We start from the raw sequence: 20,508 nt of genomic DNA, 5'->3' as shown, positions 1-20,508 counted from the left end.
AGAGGGAGTCACAGAGACGAGAGAGGGGATGCGACAGAGAGGGCGAGGCCGAGAGAAGACCGAAAGTTGAAGCTGGAGACGAGAGGGAACTGAGATAGTGGCCGAGATCAACGTCGGGGACGCAGGGAGACGAAGGCCGAGAACAATGTCGGGGGTGCAGGGAGACGAGAGAGGGGAGTGCGGGAGAGAGGAAGAAAAAAGAAAAAGACGACGCGCGATGGGGGGGGTGCGAGGAGAGAGAGCGAGGTCGAGGGCGTCGCCCGTCCTTCAATTTGAAGAAGATAAAAAAGGGCCTTCTTCCACATGATTGAAATTAAACCGTGGAGATGAAGGGCCCCTTCATCCCCTGCATCGAGATGAAGCTTCATCTGCGCTCCACTAACGACTTCAAGTGGAGAAGGGCGTTATGTGGTTGAAGATCATCTTGTCCTTCAAGTTGACTAACCCCCCCCAAAGGGGATTTGAGATGATTAATTCCTTAAACGGACCAAACTTTGACAAATCGACTCGTGACTCAGTTGGATTGAGTCAGGGATTAGACGAATCAATTTTGTTTTTTACTGAGTCACAAAATCTTGAAAATGTTTGAGATATCAGGTCATCCCATTCCTCACGTGCGAGAACTTGACCCTAAAACCCTCCATAATTCGTCACTCTTCTACCATAATTTTACAGTAGCCGAAGCCGGGCGAGGAGGAGGCTTTTGTGGCTTATTCGCTTCGCCATTGCAGTTTGAGAGAGAGTTGCTGCTGCCGTCGGGGAAATGAAGGCTGACGCCGCTCCGCCTGAACGAGACCTCTACGCTCTGCTTCACTTATCGCCCGAGGCCTCGGACGAGGAAATTAGAAGAGCTTATCGGCAATGGGCTCAAATCTATCATCCCGACAAATACCAATCGCCTCAAGTAATATTGATGAGTTTTTTTTTTTTCGTTCATTTATTAGCAAGTGTTCTGCAATTTGATTTGGTTATAAAGGCAGTTAGTTTAGTTCTCTAGTCTTGTTCATTTGAAGAGGCGTGTCGTTTTTAGATTATTGACCTGAGAGTTTGATTTGTTGGATTTATTCATCAAAATTTCAGATGAAAGATATCGCCACAGAAAATTTTCAACGGATTCGGGAAGCTTATGAGATATTAAGTGATGAGCGGAAGAGGCAGATATATGATATTTATGGAATGGAAGGGGTGAATTCGGGTTTGGAGCTTGGGACTAAGCTGAATAAAGCGGAAGAAATCAAGGAAGAACTTGAGAGATTAAGGCGGCGTAAGGAAGAAGAAAAGATATCATCTCATACCCAAACTTCTGGTTCACTTCTGGCAAATTTGTCGGTGCCACAGTTTTTGAGGGGCGGTGGCATAATGAGAGGGTATAATTGGCTTTACTTTTTTACAAAATGTGCAAAATATTACTAGTTTTAACTTATTAACCAAAGATTGTTATTTTAGAAGTTTTATTTTGAAAACAGAGGAGTAGTGTGGATTTTTCCTTCATATGTTCTAGAATTCGCTTGTTTTTATTCGTAACCTACACCAACCAATTGGAGTGTCTTTTGTGGAGAGATCATATGTCAAAGGAACTCTTTGCCACAGGCAAGCATCAATGCGGTGAAGAAGAAAAATGATCACTGGATAACTAAAGGCAAATATGTTGTTTAGCTATAACAATCCTTTGATCATAGTTCATCCAGTATACAGCTATGATGTGCATCCAAATTAAGTCATTAATTTTTCCTCCATATCCATTTGGGTGAATGTATCGCTCCTCTTTGCATAGATTGCATTGCTTGTGTTTTATGAAATACAGGTAGGAGCTACTTGTTGTTCATCTTCAAGCATTTTCTGATATTTATATGGGATTCTACAAAATTACAGGTTGGCTATGTCCAGTGAAGTTCAATCTCAAATATCCAAACGAAATGCTATTGCTGTCGGTGGGAATTTGGCAGTTACAGGAAATTCTGGTGGTGGAGCTGCCACAACGGTATTGAGACATCAGATTTCATCAGTTTCTTCGATAGAGTTCATGGCATCTGCAGGATTGCGAGCACTTATTGGGGTACAGACAACTCGGTAGGCAGTAACTTTAGTAAGTTGGCTTTGATATTCAAAATCTTAATATAAATTTTTATGTTTCAATGATTGTTTTTCCTCCATATCCAAGAACTCAGTAACTTCATGTCACTCAATGGCCTTTCTTCTGTCCTTATTCCAGTCATATCTCACTTCATTCAACTGCCACAGCTGGGCTAGCAGTCTCCTTGAGAGATGGATCAATCAACCTCTCCAACACATGGACTCGACAACTCTCTGAAACATCTAATGGAAATGTAATGCTTCCTATTCTTGTTATTGTTGTTCTTGTCATATTATGGAGCTTATCTGCTAGCAGATCTCACTTATTTATCATAGAATAGAACTTCTGTGCCAGCAGATCTCACTTATCTTCCATAGATAGAAATTAGCTCCTTGATATTCAGTTCACTGTCCATATCATTTTATTTTTGTAAAAATTACATTTTAAAACTCTGGAGATTGTTCAGTTTGAAATTCAATGTGTCAGTTCTAGTTTGAAAACATAAAGACTATGCTGTATATCCTGTGGTGGAGGGAAAAGTTAGTTTGCTGTATAACATGTAGTAGAGGGAAAAGAGCATCTCCAATTCTTGCTTGCATTAGAAAGTCAGGCACCTCTTTTGTCATTCTTGTTCACTTATTCTTTCTATAGTTTTGGTTGCATTCTTTATGCATGACTGCATTTTTCAGTACACGAAAGTTATCAAAAAACTGTAAAAAGATTATCTGTATTATATTGGCTTGGTGCAATCATTTGTCTTCTTTAGTTTTTACACTTCGTCTTTTTAACCTTTTTCTTTTAATTCATAAGCTTTAAAACTTTTGGGGATTGGATGAGCAGTTGCGTGTCAAGCTGGGGGCTTATATGTGTTACATAAGTGGCAAAATCCCTTTGGGGTGATTTGAGTTGATTTTGTTTGTTTTGCTTTCTTTTAGATTCAACTGGTTCTTGGGGTGGAATCATCCATTGCCGTTGGATTGCAACGAAAAAATGAGAAGACATCTGCTGCTGGGGAGGTCAAGGTAAAATTTATAATAACATGCTGCTGAGTGTTGTTTTAGGTTCTCATTCTGTACGTGATTTCCTTCTCCAATACTTTGCAGTTTGGTACAAGTTCTTTTGGTGCCTCAGGTCATTATACACATCATTTCTCTTCGAAATCTCATGGCAGAATTGCTGGGAGAATTGGAAGGTGCGAAACTTTTTTATGATTGCTGTGTTATTATAGCCTTTTCACTTGCTCTGCTTTCCAAGTACCTGAGCCTTTGTTACCTTTGTATAAGATATATTATTAAGGATTGTCTTTATAAGAATGGCTTCCTCTGTGCAACTTGTAGAGATTCACTCATTTGACATTCACTGATGGTAAATATAAAAATTATCTAGGTATAATTGTTCTTTTTCATAATCTTCTGTTTTGTGATGCTCTCTAAATTACAGTTCTGCTCTTGAAGTTGAAGTTGGGGCCGGAAGAAAAATATCTGAATTCAGCATGGTTCGAATGCATTATACTATTGGGATTCAGGTGACTACAGTCATTCCTGTGAAGCCATTTGCATTACAAATTCTTTATTATCTAGTCACTTCTTTCTTGCATTTCTTTTCTTCTGTAGTAAAAATTTCATAGTTATTATTCTATTAGAAAGAAAAAGTCATAGATTTTTTACCAAAGAACCCTTTGGCCTGACCTTTCCTGGTAAAATCACTACTAATTTTTCTCTTAAATAAGAAGTTTGTAACAACATATCATTTCTATTGTACTTTTCTAGAAAATACAGATAAACTTACTGGCCGACTAAGGTGGTTCTGCTGTCTTGCCTTCCCATAAAATATATTAACTTTTTCTTATTTTTGGAGGAAAAACGCGGTTTTTTGTCATCTGATATTTCTCTGGTGGGATGTTGTTGACCAGGACCCCCTTTCAATCACTGTCAATATGTTTAGTCTGATCAGCAAAAGTCATCTTTTGTTTTGAGGCTCATGGATACTGTACATTTAAAAATAAACTTGGATTAGTCTGGCTAATAAATTTAGATTTTTCTTTCCTGAAATGTTGTATTATCTGTATTAAATGAATGAAGAATGATACAATTGAGGGAGAGAAGCCTCAAAACCACATACATGGGGAAGAGCAACAAAAGCCTCTGAACAAAAGGATGACCACCTCGTTGAAGACCTAATAATCAACCTGGTTGGCTAAAACTGAATTTTGATGTTAGTTGCATTTGGAACCCCAAACTGGCAGGTATCATTGGAGTTCTTTGAGGTAATGGATCTGTCATTTTGGCCTACTCTGTGCCAATTGGCGTTGCTGATATCATAGAAGCTGAAAAAAGGGCACCACATTAATTGTTGAAGAGGACTCCTTGTCATTAATTGAATGAAAAGAAGTAGCCTGCCACACTGGAGAGCTAATGCATGTTTTTGATGAGATATTCTTCCTCAGTTTTACTCAGTTAGTGACTTGGCAGCACTCTCCTAGGAATGCCAATGATGAATCCTAAACTCTTACCAAGCTTGAGGTCTCTTCATCTGTCCATTTATAGGGGATTTTTTATTCTAATTGATTAGTTGCTTGCCCAGTCTTTGGGCTTCTTTAATGAAATCATCATATTTTTAAAAAAAATGAAGGGCGAATTCTTTTATTTGCTATTAAAATATACAGGCCTTGCAGACTTTCATGTTTTGGTTTAGAGTTCTTTTTGTCATTAAATGCCTGGAGGTATCATTGATTTCTGTTGACTGCGCTAATTAGTTCTGCAATCTGTGTTATTGTTGTAGGGTATTTCTTGGAGAATTGAATTACATCGTGCTGGGCAGAAGTTGATAATTCCGGTGAGTTGTCTTCTAGGTTTGGTTTATTCATGCATTATTCTGTTCCATCATTCATTTCCCATTGAAAATTGCAGATAGTTTCACAAAGTTGACAGTTTGGGTATCTGTGTCATTCTTATAATTTTAAAGGACAAATATCCAAAAACCCTTATATAGGATTTTCATGTCCAAAAGGCTCTTGACCAATTCCTTTTTCAGTCAAGGCTTCCAAATGACAAATTTGTTTCTTTTACCACATTGATGAAATCTAATGAACACAATCTGGTAAATTATAAAAAAACATTACATTTCTGGAGGGCAATTAACCTATATTTTGCTTACCTTTGCCTTACCCACTGTCCGCCCTCTCTTAGCATTTCAAACGGTCTTTCATCCAGTGACCCTCTTCACCCCAACGGGGTGGCTGGGCTCTGTAAGCTCAACCTCATCATGTCCAGGGGGTGTTCCATGCTGCAGGCCATCCCTACATGCTGTAGTTGGGTGCCACTCGTCAAAACCTTGTCTGTTGGACTTAACACGTTCAGTTGATTGCCCACCAGCTTATCCCAGGCTTCATGAAGGTAGCTGCGAGGGGCAGCCCTAGCTCTGCAGCACAAAAGCGGATCTAGTTTACTTGTTTATTCTTTCGTCTTGCTCTGAAGGTCAATGAATGGTTTTTGGTAGCTTCCGTGCTTTAGTTTGATTGCTCCCTTCGCACATGCCGACAGACACAACAAGTCATGATCATGGCATGGCACTGTCAGTGGCCTGCATAAAACTCACAGGTTGATCTCTCTGGTTAAGACTGCATTCATTTATTCAACTTGACACGTGGGAAGGCCTGACTGTCCTAGTGGTTCGGTTGGCATGCTTACTGGTATTATCAATGATTGGATGTCCCAAAGGTGCTCTCCATGGCGAGAAACCTAGGGAGTGATGAATGGCCACGAATGTGTTCAAGAAGGATCGTGTAAAGTGAAGAGGCGAAGGAAGACACCTAACAAGCAAAAGAGGGGCCTTCAGATCAGCAGACACTGCCGGCTATTGTTATTGCCCCGTGGGCAAGAGAGAAGCTATTCTAAGTCCAAACACCCTATTAAAGCACTTAAGACCCATCTAAATTGACCAAATGTTTTTTTGATGGATTCTTCTAAGGAACAAACATATTCTTTTTATTTAACTAATTTTTATTGCTATTTTTTTTTCATTGAGGACTATTTTTCTGCATAACTTGCAACTGACTTTTTTTTGTTGAAATTTTTTTGCAACTGAATGAAAATAAAAACTTTGATTTTAAAAAAAGATAAGATTTTACTTTTTAAAGTCAGATATGTTTCCCACTTTCACTTATTTTCTAGGAAATGCTCTAAGTGTGATGACAATTTAACAAATAGCTGTAACACATTCTCCATGCGAAGAGGTATGGAAAATATATGTATTGATTGTTTTTATTAAAATAGTTGTCAATATTAAAATAGAAGTTTTAGATCTTTTGATGTAGCGATTTAACGTATTCTCATAATTTAGCAAATGGTTTTTGTGTAAGTTTAATAGATTTATTGGATTTGACTGAAAACAGTTTTGGTTAATGCTCTTTTTGGATGTGTAAGTGTTTTAGAAGGGTCTCACGGATTTTTCCATTTTTTTGAGGGGGTGGACAAGTTTTAAATTTTTTGGTATGAACTGAATAAAATCATGATGTTTGGTATAAAAATGAAATCTTTGCTAAGATAAATGAGTTGGAAGTCAGATGCTCAATTATCCTGTTGATGAGTTTTCAGCCCAACCTCCACCTGTGTCAACTTCAAGTTGTGATCTACATTGCCTAAATATGTAGTAGCTATTATTATCTTAAAGATGGATGGGAAATGGTGGAGTAGCAATTCAGATGTCATTGAAGATCAAAGTAGGAACACCTCTAACTAAGAAGAATAGTAACTACAAAGTTACATCAAATAATGTTAGAGTGATATAGTTGCAGTTTGGTTTTTGGTTCTCATCTAGGTTGATTATGTAAGAATGGTTCTTGTAATTTTTTAATTGGTTGCTATTTCAAATTCAAGTGTATGTATGCCATACCTACATTAGTCTGTTTCTCCTTAATGATGCTTCATAAAAATCAACCAGGTCATGAAGAGGTCAAATTCGTTGGACTGTAGTAGTAAACATTTTGATGGGAATATTATTAAATTCTTCCTTGTTCATTTCTTGTACTGAAGGAAGCTTTAAAAAGGTTTTCTGTTTTGTTGTTTATAATATTTGCAGTATACTTTTATAGCTTCTGACTATTTTATCTATTTTTAACTGTCTTTTGCTGACAAATTATTAATGCAGATTTTGCTGTCTAGTCACATTACTTCAGCTATTGCAACTGGTGCATTGGCTGTTCCTACATCACTTTATTTTCTTGTTAAGGTATCTATATTCCTGCTCCTTTGTCTCAAGGAATTTTGGCCAGTGGTTTTTGTATTAGACATAAATTTGAAAATATCAGCCTTGTTAGATGTTTATTGTTATTTTTCTTTCAGCCATTGATTTTGGTTTCAAAAATTTCTGATCTTGTTCTTCTGTAAATGCAAACCTGCAGAAATTTGTCTTGAAACCATATTATCTCAAGAGGGAGCAACAAAAGACATTAGAAAAGATGAAAAAATCATCCGTTCAGGTAAGACAGACATAAAACCTCTTTCTCATGGCAGTTGTATATTTTTTCTGATGGCTCTTAACATGTTATGAACAGTTAGGAAACTAGGTTTCACTGTCATTGCACTGTTTTGTTTCTTAAAATATTCTCTTCGTGCGTTATAAAAAAAAAAGGAAAAAAGAAGAAAAAATCTCTTTTTATGGTTGTTAAGTGCAACTTATCTACTTTATTCTTTGCATTGATACTTACTAGGTTCGGGAAGCTAGGGCTGCTGCAGAAAAAGCTCAACAATTATTACAAAATGTTGCTACTAGAAAGACAAACAAGCAATTGGAAACTGGAGGGCTAGTAATTATGAGAGCAGTATATGGTAATCAAAAAGCTTTTAGGAAGAGAACAGAAGCAAGAGAATTGGATGATGAACTGGCATCACAACTGCATGATGTTACTATACCCCTTAAGTTTCTTGTCAATGATGCTGGGCAACTTAAGGTATACTTTTTGCTTCTTGTAGTGATTTTATCTAGCTCTGGTTTGGTTGTTGAAACTTAAAATTTGTTTGAGAGCTTGACCGGTCAACATTGAAAGATAGTCAAAGGTTGTGTCAGAATCTGAAACCATTTTTCAAGTTAGGGATGTTGCTGGGTTTTTTTTTTTTTAATTTTTACTTCTTGAACTGTGGAAAGGATGATTTCATTCAGGAAGAGAATGTACAAAGGCTCCCAACTACATGGAGAGGGGGGCCAAAAAAATCACAGACAAATCCAAATTACACAAAAGGAATGCATAGCGCATTAGCAATTTAAAGCAAATTGCTTGACTCTCTCTCTCTCTCTGTGTTTGTTCATGCTCTGTGGTGTTTTTGAGTAACATATGCTTGCATGTTCATGTAGCTTCACAAGGGTGTAAAGAAATCAGGCATTATGGGCTTTTATGATCCCTGCCCTGGAGAACCTAAGAAATTGCAAGTGGTGTACACATATAGAGGCCAGAAATACGAGGTCTTTTTTTATCTTTCTTTTTAACTAATTGCTGTAACGTTCTTGATTTTAGATGGTGACAGTTGGGGTTGTCTTCATGCAGATGATGGTTGACGATTATGAAGAATTGCTTATACCACAGGAGGCCGACAGGATGTAGGAGCTGTTCGGTGTTTTTTGTGTTCGAATGCTCCCAAGTTGCCTCTAACAATTTTGCATGCTTTGTCATGCCCTTGAGACAGCTTGAAAACATCTTCCAAAACGCAGCAGATTGACCTGGTTCAGAATGCTCTTGTAATATTCTAATAATGGTACAAGAAAGTTTCGTTCTTATTCTTTTCCAAAGCATATTCGAGCTCCCATTTTTGGGGAAATTATTTAAGGTTTAGTTTTTTGGGTTCTACTGGAGTACATATTCTTGTAAATACAGGCATGAAAACATCAGAGAATAAGTGACAAGGAACAATTAGAATACAAAAGCAGGTGTTGGTAAATGTTGATGTCAGATTGCTGATCATACTGGTAACATGTTCAATTCCAGTTCAAAGAGGTTCAACTGGGTTTCAGCTGATGGATGCTCTCATTGTCTTCTTCCCTATCATTATCATCTTCCCATGTTCCAGCTGAAACCCATCTACATTTGGTCGAGTTGGCGAATCCTCTGGTCTTCTTTCGATTTTGCTCCTTGTCCTTCATCACCTATCAGTTTGTTTCCTGAAGAGGCTCCTTCCAACTTTCGTTCCCGGGTTCTGTTGTCAAACACCATTTGTATTTTTCGCTGGAACTCAATAAACACAATTTGGAAGAACAAAATTAAGGTTGCTTATAGCTTGTGTTCATCCCTGCGGTTTTCTTCTAGGAATTGGAGGGGTTCTACTCTGAAGCTGCACGAATGTCTCAATATAGATTGACAAAACAATGCAAACTAGGTAAATTTAGTTGAATATAAGTGCCTCCTCGATTATAAATTTTAGTTGAAAACTTGGTAATTGGTATGGGCAAGGAAGTACCCTGTTTGTTCTGTCAGATCGTTCGAGCTGCCACTTCTACCCTTCTTCTCTACGCCGTAAGCTACTTGCTCCACTTCATTTGTCTTCTTTGACTTCCATAGTTAGTGATTTGATTGTTGTGTCGCCCTGATTTCTCGCAGGATGAAAGGGTATTTGCTTTTCATGACATTAACCCCTCTGCGTACAGGTTCCATTTCAATCTTCCTCAGGAAGTCTCTCTTCCTCTAATCTGTGCTCTTCTGCGCTCTGTATTTTATGGTTCTTTGTGTTCTAGTTGTTTCAATTTTGATTAGTTTTTCCCTACAAGAGAGGCGCATATACTCTTTGGCTGCATCTTTCGTTTGTCTTTTACTCAAAACTCAAAAAGGGTCACGAGCTACTGTACTGCTTGCACTTTGAGCTTGGTTATGTAAGTCATGTTGTAAGGTTCTTGAAACCTGGGGTTAGCAGGGAGTGAGGGTTGTTGAATTTATCAGGGAAAATTACAAGACATAACTGTTGAAACCAGTGCGCTAAAAGGCTCGAACCTATTAGGGAAGCAATCCCACGGATCTTTATACAAGGATGGCCTGGTCGATACAAACACAAATTCCAACACTCCCCCCCACGGGAAAACCCGTGGATAAATTCACCGAAAAAACCCGGGACAAACTCCTGGAAAAACCCAGGACATATTCACCAGAAATACCTGGGACATAATTCGGTGGGAGCGGGACTCGAACTCGAGACCAACCTGCTCTGATACCATGTTAAAACCAGTGCGCTAAAAGGCTCGAATTTATTAGGAAAGCAACCCCACGGATCTTTATACAATGATGGCCCGATCGATACAAACACAAATTCCAACAATAACTAAGATTTGCAATGTGTAAGTTGTTCCTTGTTAAAAATTACTATTTTCGTGGTTCAGACTATTATCCAACAAATCTAGAATTTTCAGTAATCTAAGATAAAATGGAGAAATCCTGGTTATCAAGCTTTAAATTGTTTTCCATCTGTATTTACCCTAAACCCTATTTGTCCTTCGCTTCAAGCACCAAAAACCCCATTGAACCCTCTTCACTTTTTCATCTCGAGAGGGAGATATCTTTCAGGAAGTCCTCATAAGAATGGCTGTTGAAACTTGAAAACTTTAGCATTAGAAAGCTCAAACATGTAAAAAACCAATCTAAAAAAAGAAACCAGATTACTACACAAAAACTATCCGCTGTTCATGGAAATTGAAATATAGGGCTTACCATGAATTTTTTTCTTGCACCTCTTTTGCTCAACTTTTGTATGTTCTTAAAGCTCTATCTATTCTCATTTCCTCCTTTTGTTCATTCATAAGATAAATGAAATGACAAAATCTGATGTATAGCAGATCATTTTTGTACTAGATGAAAGATAAAATTTCTCATGTATAGCAGATCATTTTTGTAATAAATACAGAACAAAACTTTGGATGCAGGGTGCTGAGGAGGTTTCATAGGTCAAGATGAGAACTTACAAACTGTAATCACTGGTTTATATGGGTCGAATTGTAGCTTTTAAAAACTTGAATGCAGTGGTCATCTCATGCTATGACTTTAGTATATAGAAGGTGCCCTCATTTTAAATTGGCTAGTTCAGCTACTTCCTTTGCAGATTTTTGCAGTCTTCAAATCACCACTTTGCAACTTAAAAAGTTTTTCGAGGAAAGTTTTGGGGGGCCTCTGGAAGTTGAGGGAGATTCTGCTGTTGTGATTGATTGGTTTTCTTCGAGCTTGGATCTTCCTTGGCGTCTTTGGAGCTCCCATTTGCCTTGTTCTGAGAAGTAACTGCTTCTTGTTATCACAGCTGGCCTCTCCTTCAGCCTAGTTATGTTTTTGTTTTTGCTGGTTGCAATTTTGTTATTTTTTCCCCCTCTGCTCTTCCAATTACAGAGCTTTCTTTTTCTCAAGCCATTCCGAGAGAGAGAGAGAGAGAGAGAGACAATTTCTTTAGATATATGAGATTGCTGTTTAGAACTGATAAAACCGACGCTTTGCATCACCTCTCCCGCGTACGACAAAACCCTACCTCTTGAGCGTCCGATAAAACGTCGGGGTCACCAACCGGACATGCTGTCGGAGAGAGAAAAAGCAGACGGGCTTTACGCGGGCCCCCCGCCGGTTTCCGCCCACCCGATTCCTCTGGCACGTCGCCGCTGGGTACCCCAAAGCGGGTTTATTTTTTAGGAGCGGAGTGAACTCGCCATTGCGCATTCCAGAGAGTGCGCCAGCTCAGCTATTAAGATGGGGTTGTTCTGAAGGTGGGTGATTTCCGTAGGCCAACTGGATGATTGGAGGTAGTCACTTGGAATGATTAGACTTGATTAAAGTTCAATTAGGAATGAATCATGAATCTGCAGAAAAAGGGTATTAATGGCGAGGGGTGACAATCTTCGTTCACCTCTCGCATCCGTAATGGACATCACTTGTCTGTCTGCTGGCTCTGATTCCTTTTAAAGTGATGGGTTTCTGAGCTTTTTCTTATTTCATGGTGGTGGGAGGGTATGAGTGCATGACCCATGAATCTAAGTTAGCCGACCTCTTCACCGGAAGGTCCGTCCTCTCGTCCCCTCCCACCAACCTCTCTTTTTTATCCACTGTTCTTCCTGTTCCTGGAGCCTCTGTATCTTGCGCTTCTCCGTGGTTCTGTTTCTGTTCAACTTCTTTAATGAAGGTGGCAGCTGGGTTTGTTCTGTTCTCGTTTCTTCTTTTTGTGATCCTCTCTCTTCAACTTCTCTATGTTTCGTCGTCCAGTGTTTTTCTTCCTCTGTCACACACACTGTGGAATACCCAGATTGCGGAAACTCCTAACCTCATCAAAGCCTCTTCCGCCCGCTCCACCGCTCGCTTCCGTCGTCATCACGACCGGCAGCACCGAGAAATCTCCCTCCCCCTCTCCTCCGGCAGTGACTATACTATTTCTTTGTCCGTTGGTTCGCACCAGATGCAACCTGCCACGCTTTATATGGACACCGGGAGCGACCTCGTATGGTTCCCCTGTCATCCGTTTGAATGTATTCTCTGCGAGGGAAAACCCAAGTTCACTCCTTACAACCTCTCGTCCTTTCCAACCGTCCCCTGCGACTCCCACTTCTGTTCCGCCGCCCACTCCTCTCTCCCCTCCTCCGACCTCTGCGCCATCGCCAAATGCTCCCTGGACAATATAGAAACTTCCGACTGCTCCTCTCCGTGCCCCCCTCTCTACTACGCGTACGGGGACGGCAGCATCGTCGCGAACCTCCACCACGAGAGCCTCCTAATCCCCACATCAAAGCCCAATTCCCCTTACATCCGTCTCCGCAATTTCACTTTCGGGTGTGCGCACACGGCCCTCGCGGAGCCAATCGGAGTCGCCGGCTTCGGCCGCGGGGCGCTCTCTCTCCCCGCTCAGCTCTCCGCTTTCTCCCGTCACCTTGGAAGCCGATTCTCCTACTGTCTAATCTCCCATTCATTCAACTCCAATCGCCTCCACCAGCCAAGCCCCCTCATCCTCGGTCGCTCGGAAACGGCAATTGTCGAAGGAGAGAAATTCGTCTTCACTCCCATGCTGGATAACCCGAAGCACCCGTATTTCTACTCCGTCGGACTGGAAGCGGTCTCCGTGGGCCGGAAAAGAATACCGGCGCCGGAGAACATGAGAACCGTGAACCATAAGGGCGACGGAGGAGTGGTGGTGGATTCCGGCACGACCTTCACGATGCTCCCGCCGGGGATTTACGCGGCCGTTCTCGACGAATTCGACAACAACATGGGCGGGAAATACGAGAGAACCGTCGCGACGGAGGAAGCGACCGGCCTGGGGAGGTGCTACTTCTACGGCGAGAAGAAGAAGGTGACAGCGCCGGGGGTGGCGCTGCACTTCGCGGGGAACGCGAGCGTGGCGCTGCCGAGGAGGAACTACTTTACAGGGTTTTTGAGGGAAAGCGGGGGCCGGAAGAGGAAAGTCGGGTGCTTGATGGTGATGAGCGGCGGGGATGAGGCAGACTCAGGTGGGCCCGCGGCGACGCTGGGGAATTTCCAGCAGCAGGGGTTCGAGGTGGTCTACGACCTGGAGCGTCGTCGGGTGGGGTTCGCCCGGCGGCAATGCGCATCGCTGTGGGAATCGTTATCGCGGGACTAACGTGCGCCGCTGGCACGTGAATTAACCAGTGTAGCTCACGTGATGTTTGTGACGGCGGAGGACCAAGGTGCCCTAGTTGGAGCCTTGGAGGTCGAAATAAAGGATGGGCAAAATGGGAAGAAAAAAATTGCAAAAAAGGACTATCTGTAAATGTGAAGGCTGAAGTTAATTTTATGTATAGAATAAAATATTTCATATATTGTATGAATAAATACAATTGAAATTTCGAATAGTTCGATTTTTCAAAGAATCTAAAAAAAGCCAGAGCTAGATTTGAGGGCTTCTCCGCATCTACCCTGGGCCAGTCTGTATTAAGTAAATGGGCCCCAACAAAATCCATTACTAGATTTGTTCAATTCCTGCCAACAGTTTCCCAGGCCAAGCACTTGATGGAGTTTTACTGGTTCTTGTACCATTGTTGTTGGCCTACTGGGTTGTTGCAATCTAGTGCTCAGGAAAAGGATCAATGTCTGCCTCATCCTCCCTTCTCAGCATTTGAATCCTTTTAATTACAAGAGAAGGGAAAAGGCCTACTTAAAAGTCTTAAACGCGTTTTGCCAAGAGAAACATATTCTCTCTCTTTCTCTCTCTATCTGTCAAACCCTAGAAGAATTTATTCATCGACTGAAAATGAGTCCCCTTTTTTATGCCTACCAGGTTGGCAACTCTTTTAAGTTTGTTTGATTTGAATATTTTGAACTAGAGCTCAAAATTTTTGATCGCGTTTAAGCCCAAGCTCGATTCGGGTTTGAACTCTTAACCTATATTTAAAACTTTGAAAATAAAAATAAAATATAAATCAATAAATAAAATATTATGATGACTTTGGTACTATTGAACTAGTATCATAGTGGAGTCAAAACTTTGCAATGGAGCATACTAATGTTTAATAACTAGCTTAATAGACCTAAAAGAAATAACACCTCCATCAATAGTATTTATTTTATTGGCAAATAACAACATTAAATGTTAAGGGACCCAAAAGGGCTAAACGATCGATCGTCTTTAAAATCTGAGGTAAATAAGAGCAAATATCAACCAACTAAAGGGAGAATTGACAAGAGCAATTTGACTAAAAGATATTTTCATAAAAAAAATCTATGCTAACAAGTCGGCCCACGAACTAACAAGCTGAGTTTGGAAAATCTCGAGTTTGGCTTGTTATACTTAACAAACCTTGTTTCAAGTTTGAACTCAAGCTGAACTCAAGTAAAATTGAACAAAGCCGAGTTCGAATGATTTGTGAGCCGGTTTGGCTTGGTGCCACCCCTGGATAGAAGGATATGCCCTTACTTCTTATAGAGCCCATTAAAAGAATTAGATAGAGAAAATAAGAACTTTGTGTTGTTGCAATAATATATTTGAATTTCATGAATTAATTTGATTTTTTTTAGTTGCTTTGAAGTTGTGACCATCCTTGATAGCAGATCTCTCTTTTACAAGATGGGGTAAAGTCTAATTGAGAATTAGTGTGACCTCCTCAGTATGTTTGCATAGTGACTCATCAACTTATTTGACTGTAATTGATCCCAAACAAGAATCCTAATATGTCAATGCACTCAGCCCAAATTCCCACAAAACATTAATAAAAAAAATTAATTTTTTTTCATAAAATAATTTTTAAATAGTTATGCATAAAACTAACTATGGGAATTAGAATGTCGATAATTTTAAATATAATAAATAATTTTTGGGTTTATTTATTTTTCTCAAAATTAGAGTTTGCTTCTGGGATGAGTTTCTCATGGAATAAAACCCTCCAACCATGTAAAAATACGACTTCTCCAAATTGGTTAGATGTGTCAAAGAAAGGAGTCTAGTTTCATTTTTATTAATATACAAATTATTGTATTTAAATCCCACAAGTTATATGTATTTTTCAACAAAATATGAATGTTAATGAGACCAGGCTCACAGTCATCAGTCATCACAGTCATCACCAGTCACAGTGAACCCTAACTAGGTCCACAGTCATCACCACTGCTCAAGCAGCACAAGTGCAAGAGAATCCTACACCCTCAAAAGACAAAATACAGCAACAAAGTGCAACAGCAACAGCAACAACATCTGGAGTAATTTCATTTCAATAAAGATCTAAACGGATTGTACAGCAAATCCACCCTTCTAGATGGTAAATGGACAAGATCAGAAAATTGCACTGTTCAGTATAAGAAAAATAATATAATTACACAGAGACAGTAACCGGAGTAGATGGTGGAACCCGGTTCTCAACTGGGATTTCAACAAACTCAGAAAGAATTGCACGGAATTCATCACCTGCTATCGTTTCCTTCTCAAGGAGCACCTCTACTATCTTATCGATTGCTTCTCTGTTGTTGCGGATGTGGGTCAAAGCAATCTCATAGGCACTGTCAGAGATTCTTTTCACGGCAGCATCAATGTCCTCAGCCAGCTTTTCTGACATGGAATTCCGAGCCATCATTCTCATGATAACATCTCCGCTTTGTGATGAGTCCATGAGGGACCAAGGCCCAATCTCAGACATTCCAAATGTGGTCACCATCTGCAGTTCCAATTAGTAAGCAAAATTAGTTTGGTAAGAACCACTAACTGGAAGACATTTAATGCGAGTAAATATTGGTAAATACTTGCTGGAAGCCCTTGATGAAGAGTACAATATTAACTAACCTGCTTAGCCAAACCAGTGATCTGCTGCAAGTCTCCAGCTGCACCTGTTGTCACCTCAGGCTCACCAAATATAATTTCTTCAGCAGCTCGACCACCAAGTCCACCAACAATTCTTGCGAATAATTGTTGCTTAGAGATTAATGTTGGGTCATCAGAAGGAATGAACCAAGTAAGTCCCCTGGCTTGGCCACGTGGGACTAATGTAACCTTCTGAACTGCGTCATGTCCTGGAGTCAAAGTTCTACAAACCGAGAAATAAGAATAAGAAACATGGAACAAGTGTGGCATAAAAAAGATTGATTATTAAATATATTAAGCATCATTGTCACAAGAGATGCAAATAATGATTAGAGGATTATCCTGCTTACCCACAAATTGCATGGCCAACTTCATGATATGCAACCAGGCTTTTGCTTTTCCCATCAGTCATTACAGTTCCTTCCATTCCTGCCACAATTCTGTCAATGGAGTCATCAATTTCTTTCGATGAAATTGCAGTTTTCGCACGACGGCCAGCCAATATAGCCGCTTCATTCAGAAGATTTGCAAGGTCAGCCCCACTAAAACCAGGAGTCCTCATGGCTATTACATCAAGGGAAACATCACTATCAAACTTCTTATTGCCGGCATGAACTTTCAATATCTCTGTTCGTCCACGAACATCTGGAACATCTACAGTCACCTGCACCAGCATTTCACAGAAAGAGTTGAGCATTTCGTAGATGCAAAATTATCTAGTATGAGCTCCTAGTAAACCACAAAGGAATGGGTGCTAACCTGTCTGTCAAACCGGCCAGGCCTTAATAGAGCAGAGTCGAGAATGTCGGCACGGTTAGTGGCCGCAATCACAATAATACCAGTATTGCCTTCGAATCCATCCATTTCAGTCAGAAGCTGATTGAGGGTTTGCTCCCTTTCATCGTTTCCTCCTCCGATTCCAGTTCCTCTTTGCCTACCAACTGCATCTATTTCATCTACAAACACAATACATGGAGCATTCTCTTTCGCTTTCTTGAAAAGATCACGAACACGTGAGGCACCAACTCCAACAAACATCTCAACAAATTCTGACCCTGAGATAGAGAAAAATGGGACCCCTGCTTCACCAGCAATTGCCTTGGCAAGCAAGGTTTTCCCAGTTCCTGGAGGACCAATAAGGAGAACACCCTTGGGAATGCGAGCACCAATTGCAGTAAACCTCTCAGGCTTCTTTAGAAACTCTACCACTTCCATGAAATCCTGTTTCGCTTCATCAACTCCAGCAACATCATCAAATGTCACACCAGTGTTTGGTTCCATCTGGAACTTGGCTTTGGATTGACCAAAAGCAAGGGGAAATCCAGGCCCCCCAGGCCCCCCAAGTCCTCCAGATGACCTCCTTGACAGAAGGAACAGACCCCCGATCAAGATCAGAGGGAAAGCCAAGTTCCCGATCAAGTTGAAGAGGAGAGAACCAGAGTCTTCCTGTGCATTGTGAGCAGCAAAGTCAATATTCTTTTCTCTGAACTTCTGAAGAAGCTCCTGATTTAGACCTGGTAATTGCACACGAACACGCTGAACTCGATTACCCAACTCTGGGGACACAGCCTCAACAATAGCTATTGTCCCATTCTCAAACAGGTCAACTTTTTTAACCCTGTCCTTGTCCAAATACTCTAAGAACCTGGAATACGACATTCTTGAAGATGAAACACCCTGGTCATCAGCACGGGCAGTTCCAGTACTCACTAGTGATGGCAGACCAAGTCCAACATTTCCAAGAAACAGCTTTAGAAACCCTCTTCTTCCTTCATGCTGCCTCTTGTCCAAAGATGCTAAAACTGCCCTGGAAACTCTTACTAAAGAAGGCCGACATAAATTTGGAGAAAGATTTTTACCATATATTTCTTTGCTCAAATTGACCTTGCTACAGGTTGACAAGCGATTTGAAACAAGGCATGCAGATGTTGTTGCCATTTAGACAATGAAGAAACTGCAGCAAGACAAATTGAAATTCAGTATATTATCAAGACTACTACCCGCTAATGCTGATTGAATTTCATTACCTACAGGCTACACGGATTTGAACAGATAACTCATACACAGTCCAAATCTGAACGCAACCCCTAAATAACAACCTATAAGTAGAAATTAATTCATCTCCACTGATACCAATGAAAAATGGCTGCTGTAAAAAAAAAAATTTATGAAAAGACAAAGGAGAACATGCTTATACTAGCAGCATCTTGGCTAGCAAAGTCATGAGTCAGCCATTTGTGCAGATTGTGGATTGTCAGCAATAGGATTTCCTCCATATAAGGCTCATGAACCTATGAAATTCCATGCAAGACTTACTCCACTGTAGACCATCTTTAGAAATCATAGAGTTTTACAATCAAAATTTTAAGGACAAATTCTCATATCTCCAGCGGAGTAACCACTCTAAAGTACTTTCTTAATTCACTGAAGAAATCCCGGTATTCCTTTTATTTGCAAATGACCTCTCAACAGTTCCCGTTTGATCCACTTGGTATTATTCCACCAAACCACAAAACAGCCATTTATGCTTCCATAAGTCTTTCAGGGAGTGAAAATCCAAAAGAGCAAACAGAACGCTACCAGATTCTGTGAGACAAGTTATGCAATCTCATACCAAAAAGTCATAGACTAACACTCATAAAACCCGTTATATCACTCCCCAAGTTCAAACTGAACAATTGTGTGCAATTGCACCAGCTACCCGGTTTTCACAAAACCTACTAGGATTACCATGTGTATTTTTTCTCTTTGCCTAGGCGTGGATCGGGCAATATAGATTCTAAGTTTAAATTTAAACAGAATCCAACAATTCACAAATAAAATTGGGCAACCTAAACAATCAGCATATCTACAACAATAACTGCGGACGGAGAAAAAAACAGATTAACTAAAAAATATTATTCTCAGCAAATCAACAAAAAGCATACCTACACGAGAAGTGACAAAGTATCTTCTCCGCAGCTGGAGGAAAAGCGAGCTAATGAGTCGCCTGGTTTATACTCTCGGACGGAGAAAAAAATCAGAAGTCTCTCTCCTCCGGAAGCAAGAAAATGTCGACAGAAATGGCAGATTTTGAACCACTAGAGCTTCTTCTGTCGTCAAACACGTTACGTGGCTCCTCATCGCACCGCGATAACGAAAGAATGGCGCACAAAAAACCAGATAAGAATATGATCCAACGGACTGTAATCGAAATTGATGAACAGGATGGCCACGATTTCTCTGCTCGGTTGCCAGTCGGGGATTACTCTGTTTGTGGTCTGAGTTATTTTACGTCTAATAGTTTTGGATCAGACAATCTTTTTTCTTCCCCCAAGCGTAAATGATAATAAAACATGTTAATACGTGAGAAAATCATGGTTTTTTGACTCGGTGAGTCGACTTATAATTTATGACCCAAACAAATCGTCATATGACTCGCAACTCGAGTGAGTTAGCCTTTCGAGGCAGTCAAGTTGGGTCAGAGTGTAGAATCACTCTTTTTGTTTTGGGTGAGTCCTCCCTAAATCAGTCCAAGTCCTGGCTTGGATTATGACTACTAAAATCAACTCAAACTGGTCCAATTTTGGGGTGACTCAGTTGATTCTAGAGTTTGAGTAAAAAACCATGGTGAAAATTGGGATTAAATCGGATTAATTTTAACCTAACATAAAACCTTTTATTATAGGGTATGTTATTAATAATTACCGACTATAATTTTATATTTTGTAATTAGACCTATTTTAGGTATTTTGGATGTACGGGGTTTTTCGTTTAAAAAGATTTTTTTATGAAGAAGTAGGTAAATTGGATTTTGAAATTACTTATATGATATACGATATGTTCTTTTCGATCATATCATTATGTGAAATAATTTTTTACAACAATTTAAGCTATTTTTACTCATTTTTTATGTAAAACAATTCTTTCCAACACTCCCACTCGTTTTTTAGCACTCGTTTTTAACACCGACTACACATAAACAATTTAAGATGTAAACCCATGCTTGAGTAGCTACTCTGATACCATGTTGAAAGTTGGGTATCTTCTTGTTGTTTAGTCTTGCATCAAAACCATAAACCCCTTATCTATGTGGTTCATTGTTGAAACTTTATAACTGATTTAAGACTTTAAACCCTCGAACAATTGAACTAGTGTCAAAAGTTGGGTCCAATGCTCATTACAAAATGACTAACTACGTTAAAAACC

General features: G+C 40.0%; 3 protein-coding genes across 4 annotated transcripts; 2 read left to right on the top strand and 1 right to left on the bottom strand.

Annotated features, from left to right (window-relative positions):
• The first annotated feature begins 691 nt into the window (after window positions 1–691).
• On the top strand, window positions 692–9,021 carry LOC137934618 (chaperone protein dnaJ 13). Its single transcript, XM_068779060.1, has 13 exons — window positions 692–904; window positions 1,081–1,367; window positions 1,873–2,070; window positions 2,213–2,327; window positions 3,010–3,096; window positions 3,178–3,266; window positions 3,515–3,599; window positions 4,856–4,909; window positions 7,223–7,303; window positions 7,476–7,553; window positions 7,785–8,024; window positions 8,426–8,533; window positions 8,616–9,021. The coding sequence occupies exons 1-13, from the start codon at window positions 764–766 to the stop codon at window positions 8,670–8,672; spliced, it is 1,620 nt and encodes a 539-aa protein (XP_068635161.1). The 5' UTR covers window positions 692–763; the 3' UTR covers window positions 8,673–9,021.
• A 2,797-nt stretch (window positions 9,022–11,818) lies between these two features.
• Window positions 11,819–13,812, top strand: LOC137934675 (probable aspartyl protease At4g16563). Its single transcript, XM_068779148.1, has one exon. It carries the CDS (start codon window positions 12,022–12,024, stop codon window positions 13,651–13,653), a length of 1,632 nt encoding a protein of 543 aa, XP_068635249.1. The 5' UTR covers window positions 11,819–12,021; the 3' UTR covers window positions 13,654–13,812.
• A 1,885-nt stretch (window positions 13,813–15,697) lies between these two features.
• On the bottom strand, window positions 15,698–19,442 carry LOC137934553 (ATP-dependent zinc metalloprotease FTSH 2, chloroplastic-like). 2 transcript variants are annotated; one of them, XM_068778968.1, is made up of 5 exons: window positions 19,248–19,442; window positions 17,080–18,274; window positions 16,671–16,984; window positions 16,303–16,543; window positions 15,698–16,177 (listed from the first exon to the last, which is right to left on the bottom strand). In XM_068778968.1, the coding sequence occupies exons 2-5, from the start codon at window positions 18,256–18,258 to the stop codon at window positions 15,839–15,841; spliced, it is 2,073 nt and encodes a 690-aa protein (XP_068635069.1). In that variant the 5' UTR covers window positions 18,259–18,274; window positions 19,248–19,442; the 3' UTR covers window positions 15,698–15,838. The 2 variants fall into 2 exon arrangements, with proteins under 2 accessions (XP_068635069.1, XP_068635070.1); XM_068778969.1 differs by having other exon boundaries at window positions 19,252–19,442.
• Window positions 19,443–20,508: the final 1,066 nt, after the last annotated feature.

This window comes from Aristolochia californica, unplaced genomic scaffold, assembly GCF_029961685.1.
Source record: "Aristolochia californica isolate CCGP_79_NKW_82.1479 unplaced genomic scaffold, dmAriCali1.0.hap1 SCAF_6, whole genome shotgun sequence".
In the NCBI taxonomy this organism is placed as follows: Eukaryota; Viridiplantae; Streptophyta; class Magnoliopsida; order Piperales; family Aristolochiaceae; genus Aristolochia; species Aristolochia californica.
This window is presented reverse-complemented; position numbering and strand designations above follow the sequence as displayed.

Excerpts from the sequence above, each read along its gene's own strand:
- LOC137934553 (XM_068778968.1), bottom strand. The coding sequence starts at position 18,258 with ATGGCAACAACATCTGCATGCCTTGTTTCAAATCGCTTGTCAACCTGT. Across the intron at positions 16,985-17,079 it reads CTGGCCGGTTTGACAGACAG|GTGACTGTAGATGTTCCAGA; the intron begins GTTAGCACCCAT and ends ATGCTGGTGCAG. Across the intron at positions 16,544-16,670 it reads GTTGGCCATGCAATTTGTGG|AACTTTGACTCCAGGACATG; the intron begins GTAAGCAGGATA and ends CTCGGTTTGTAG.
- LOC137934675 (XM_068779148.1), top strand. The coding sequence starts at position 12,022 with ATGGTGGTGGGAGGGTATGAGTGCATGACCCATGAATCTAAGTTAGCC.
- LOC137934618 (XM_068779060.1), top strand. The coding sequence starts at position 764 with ATGAAGGCTGACGCCGCTCCGCCTGAACGAGACCTCTACGCTCTGCTT. Across the intron at positions 1,368-1,872 it reads GGCGGTGGCATAATGAGAGG|GTTGGCTATGTCCAGTGAAG; the intron begins GTATAATTGGCT and ends ACAAAATTACAG. Across the intron at positions 7,554-7,784 it reads TGAAAAAATCATCCGTTCAG|GTTCGGGAAGCTAGGGCTGC; the intron begins GTAAGACAGACA and ends GATACTTACTAG.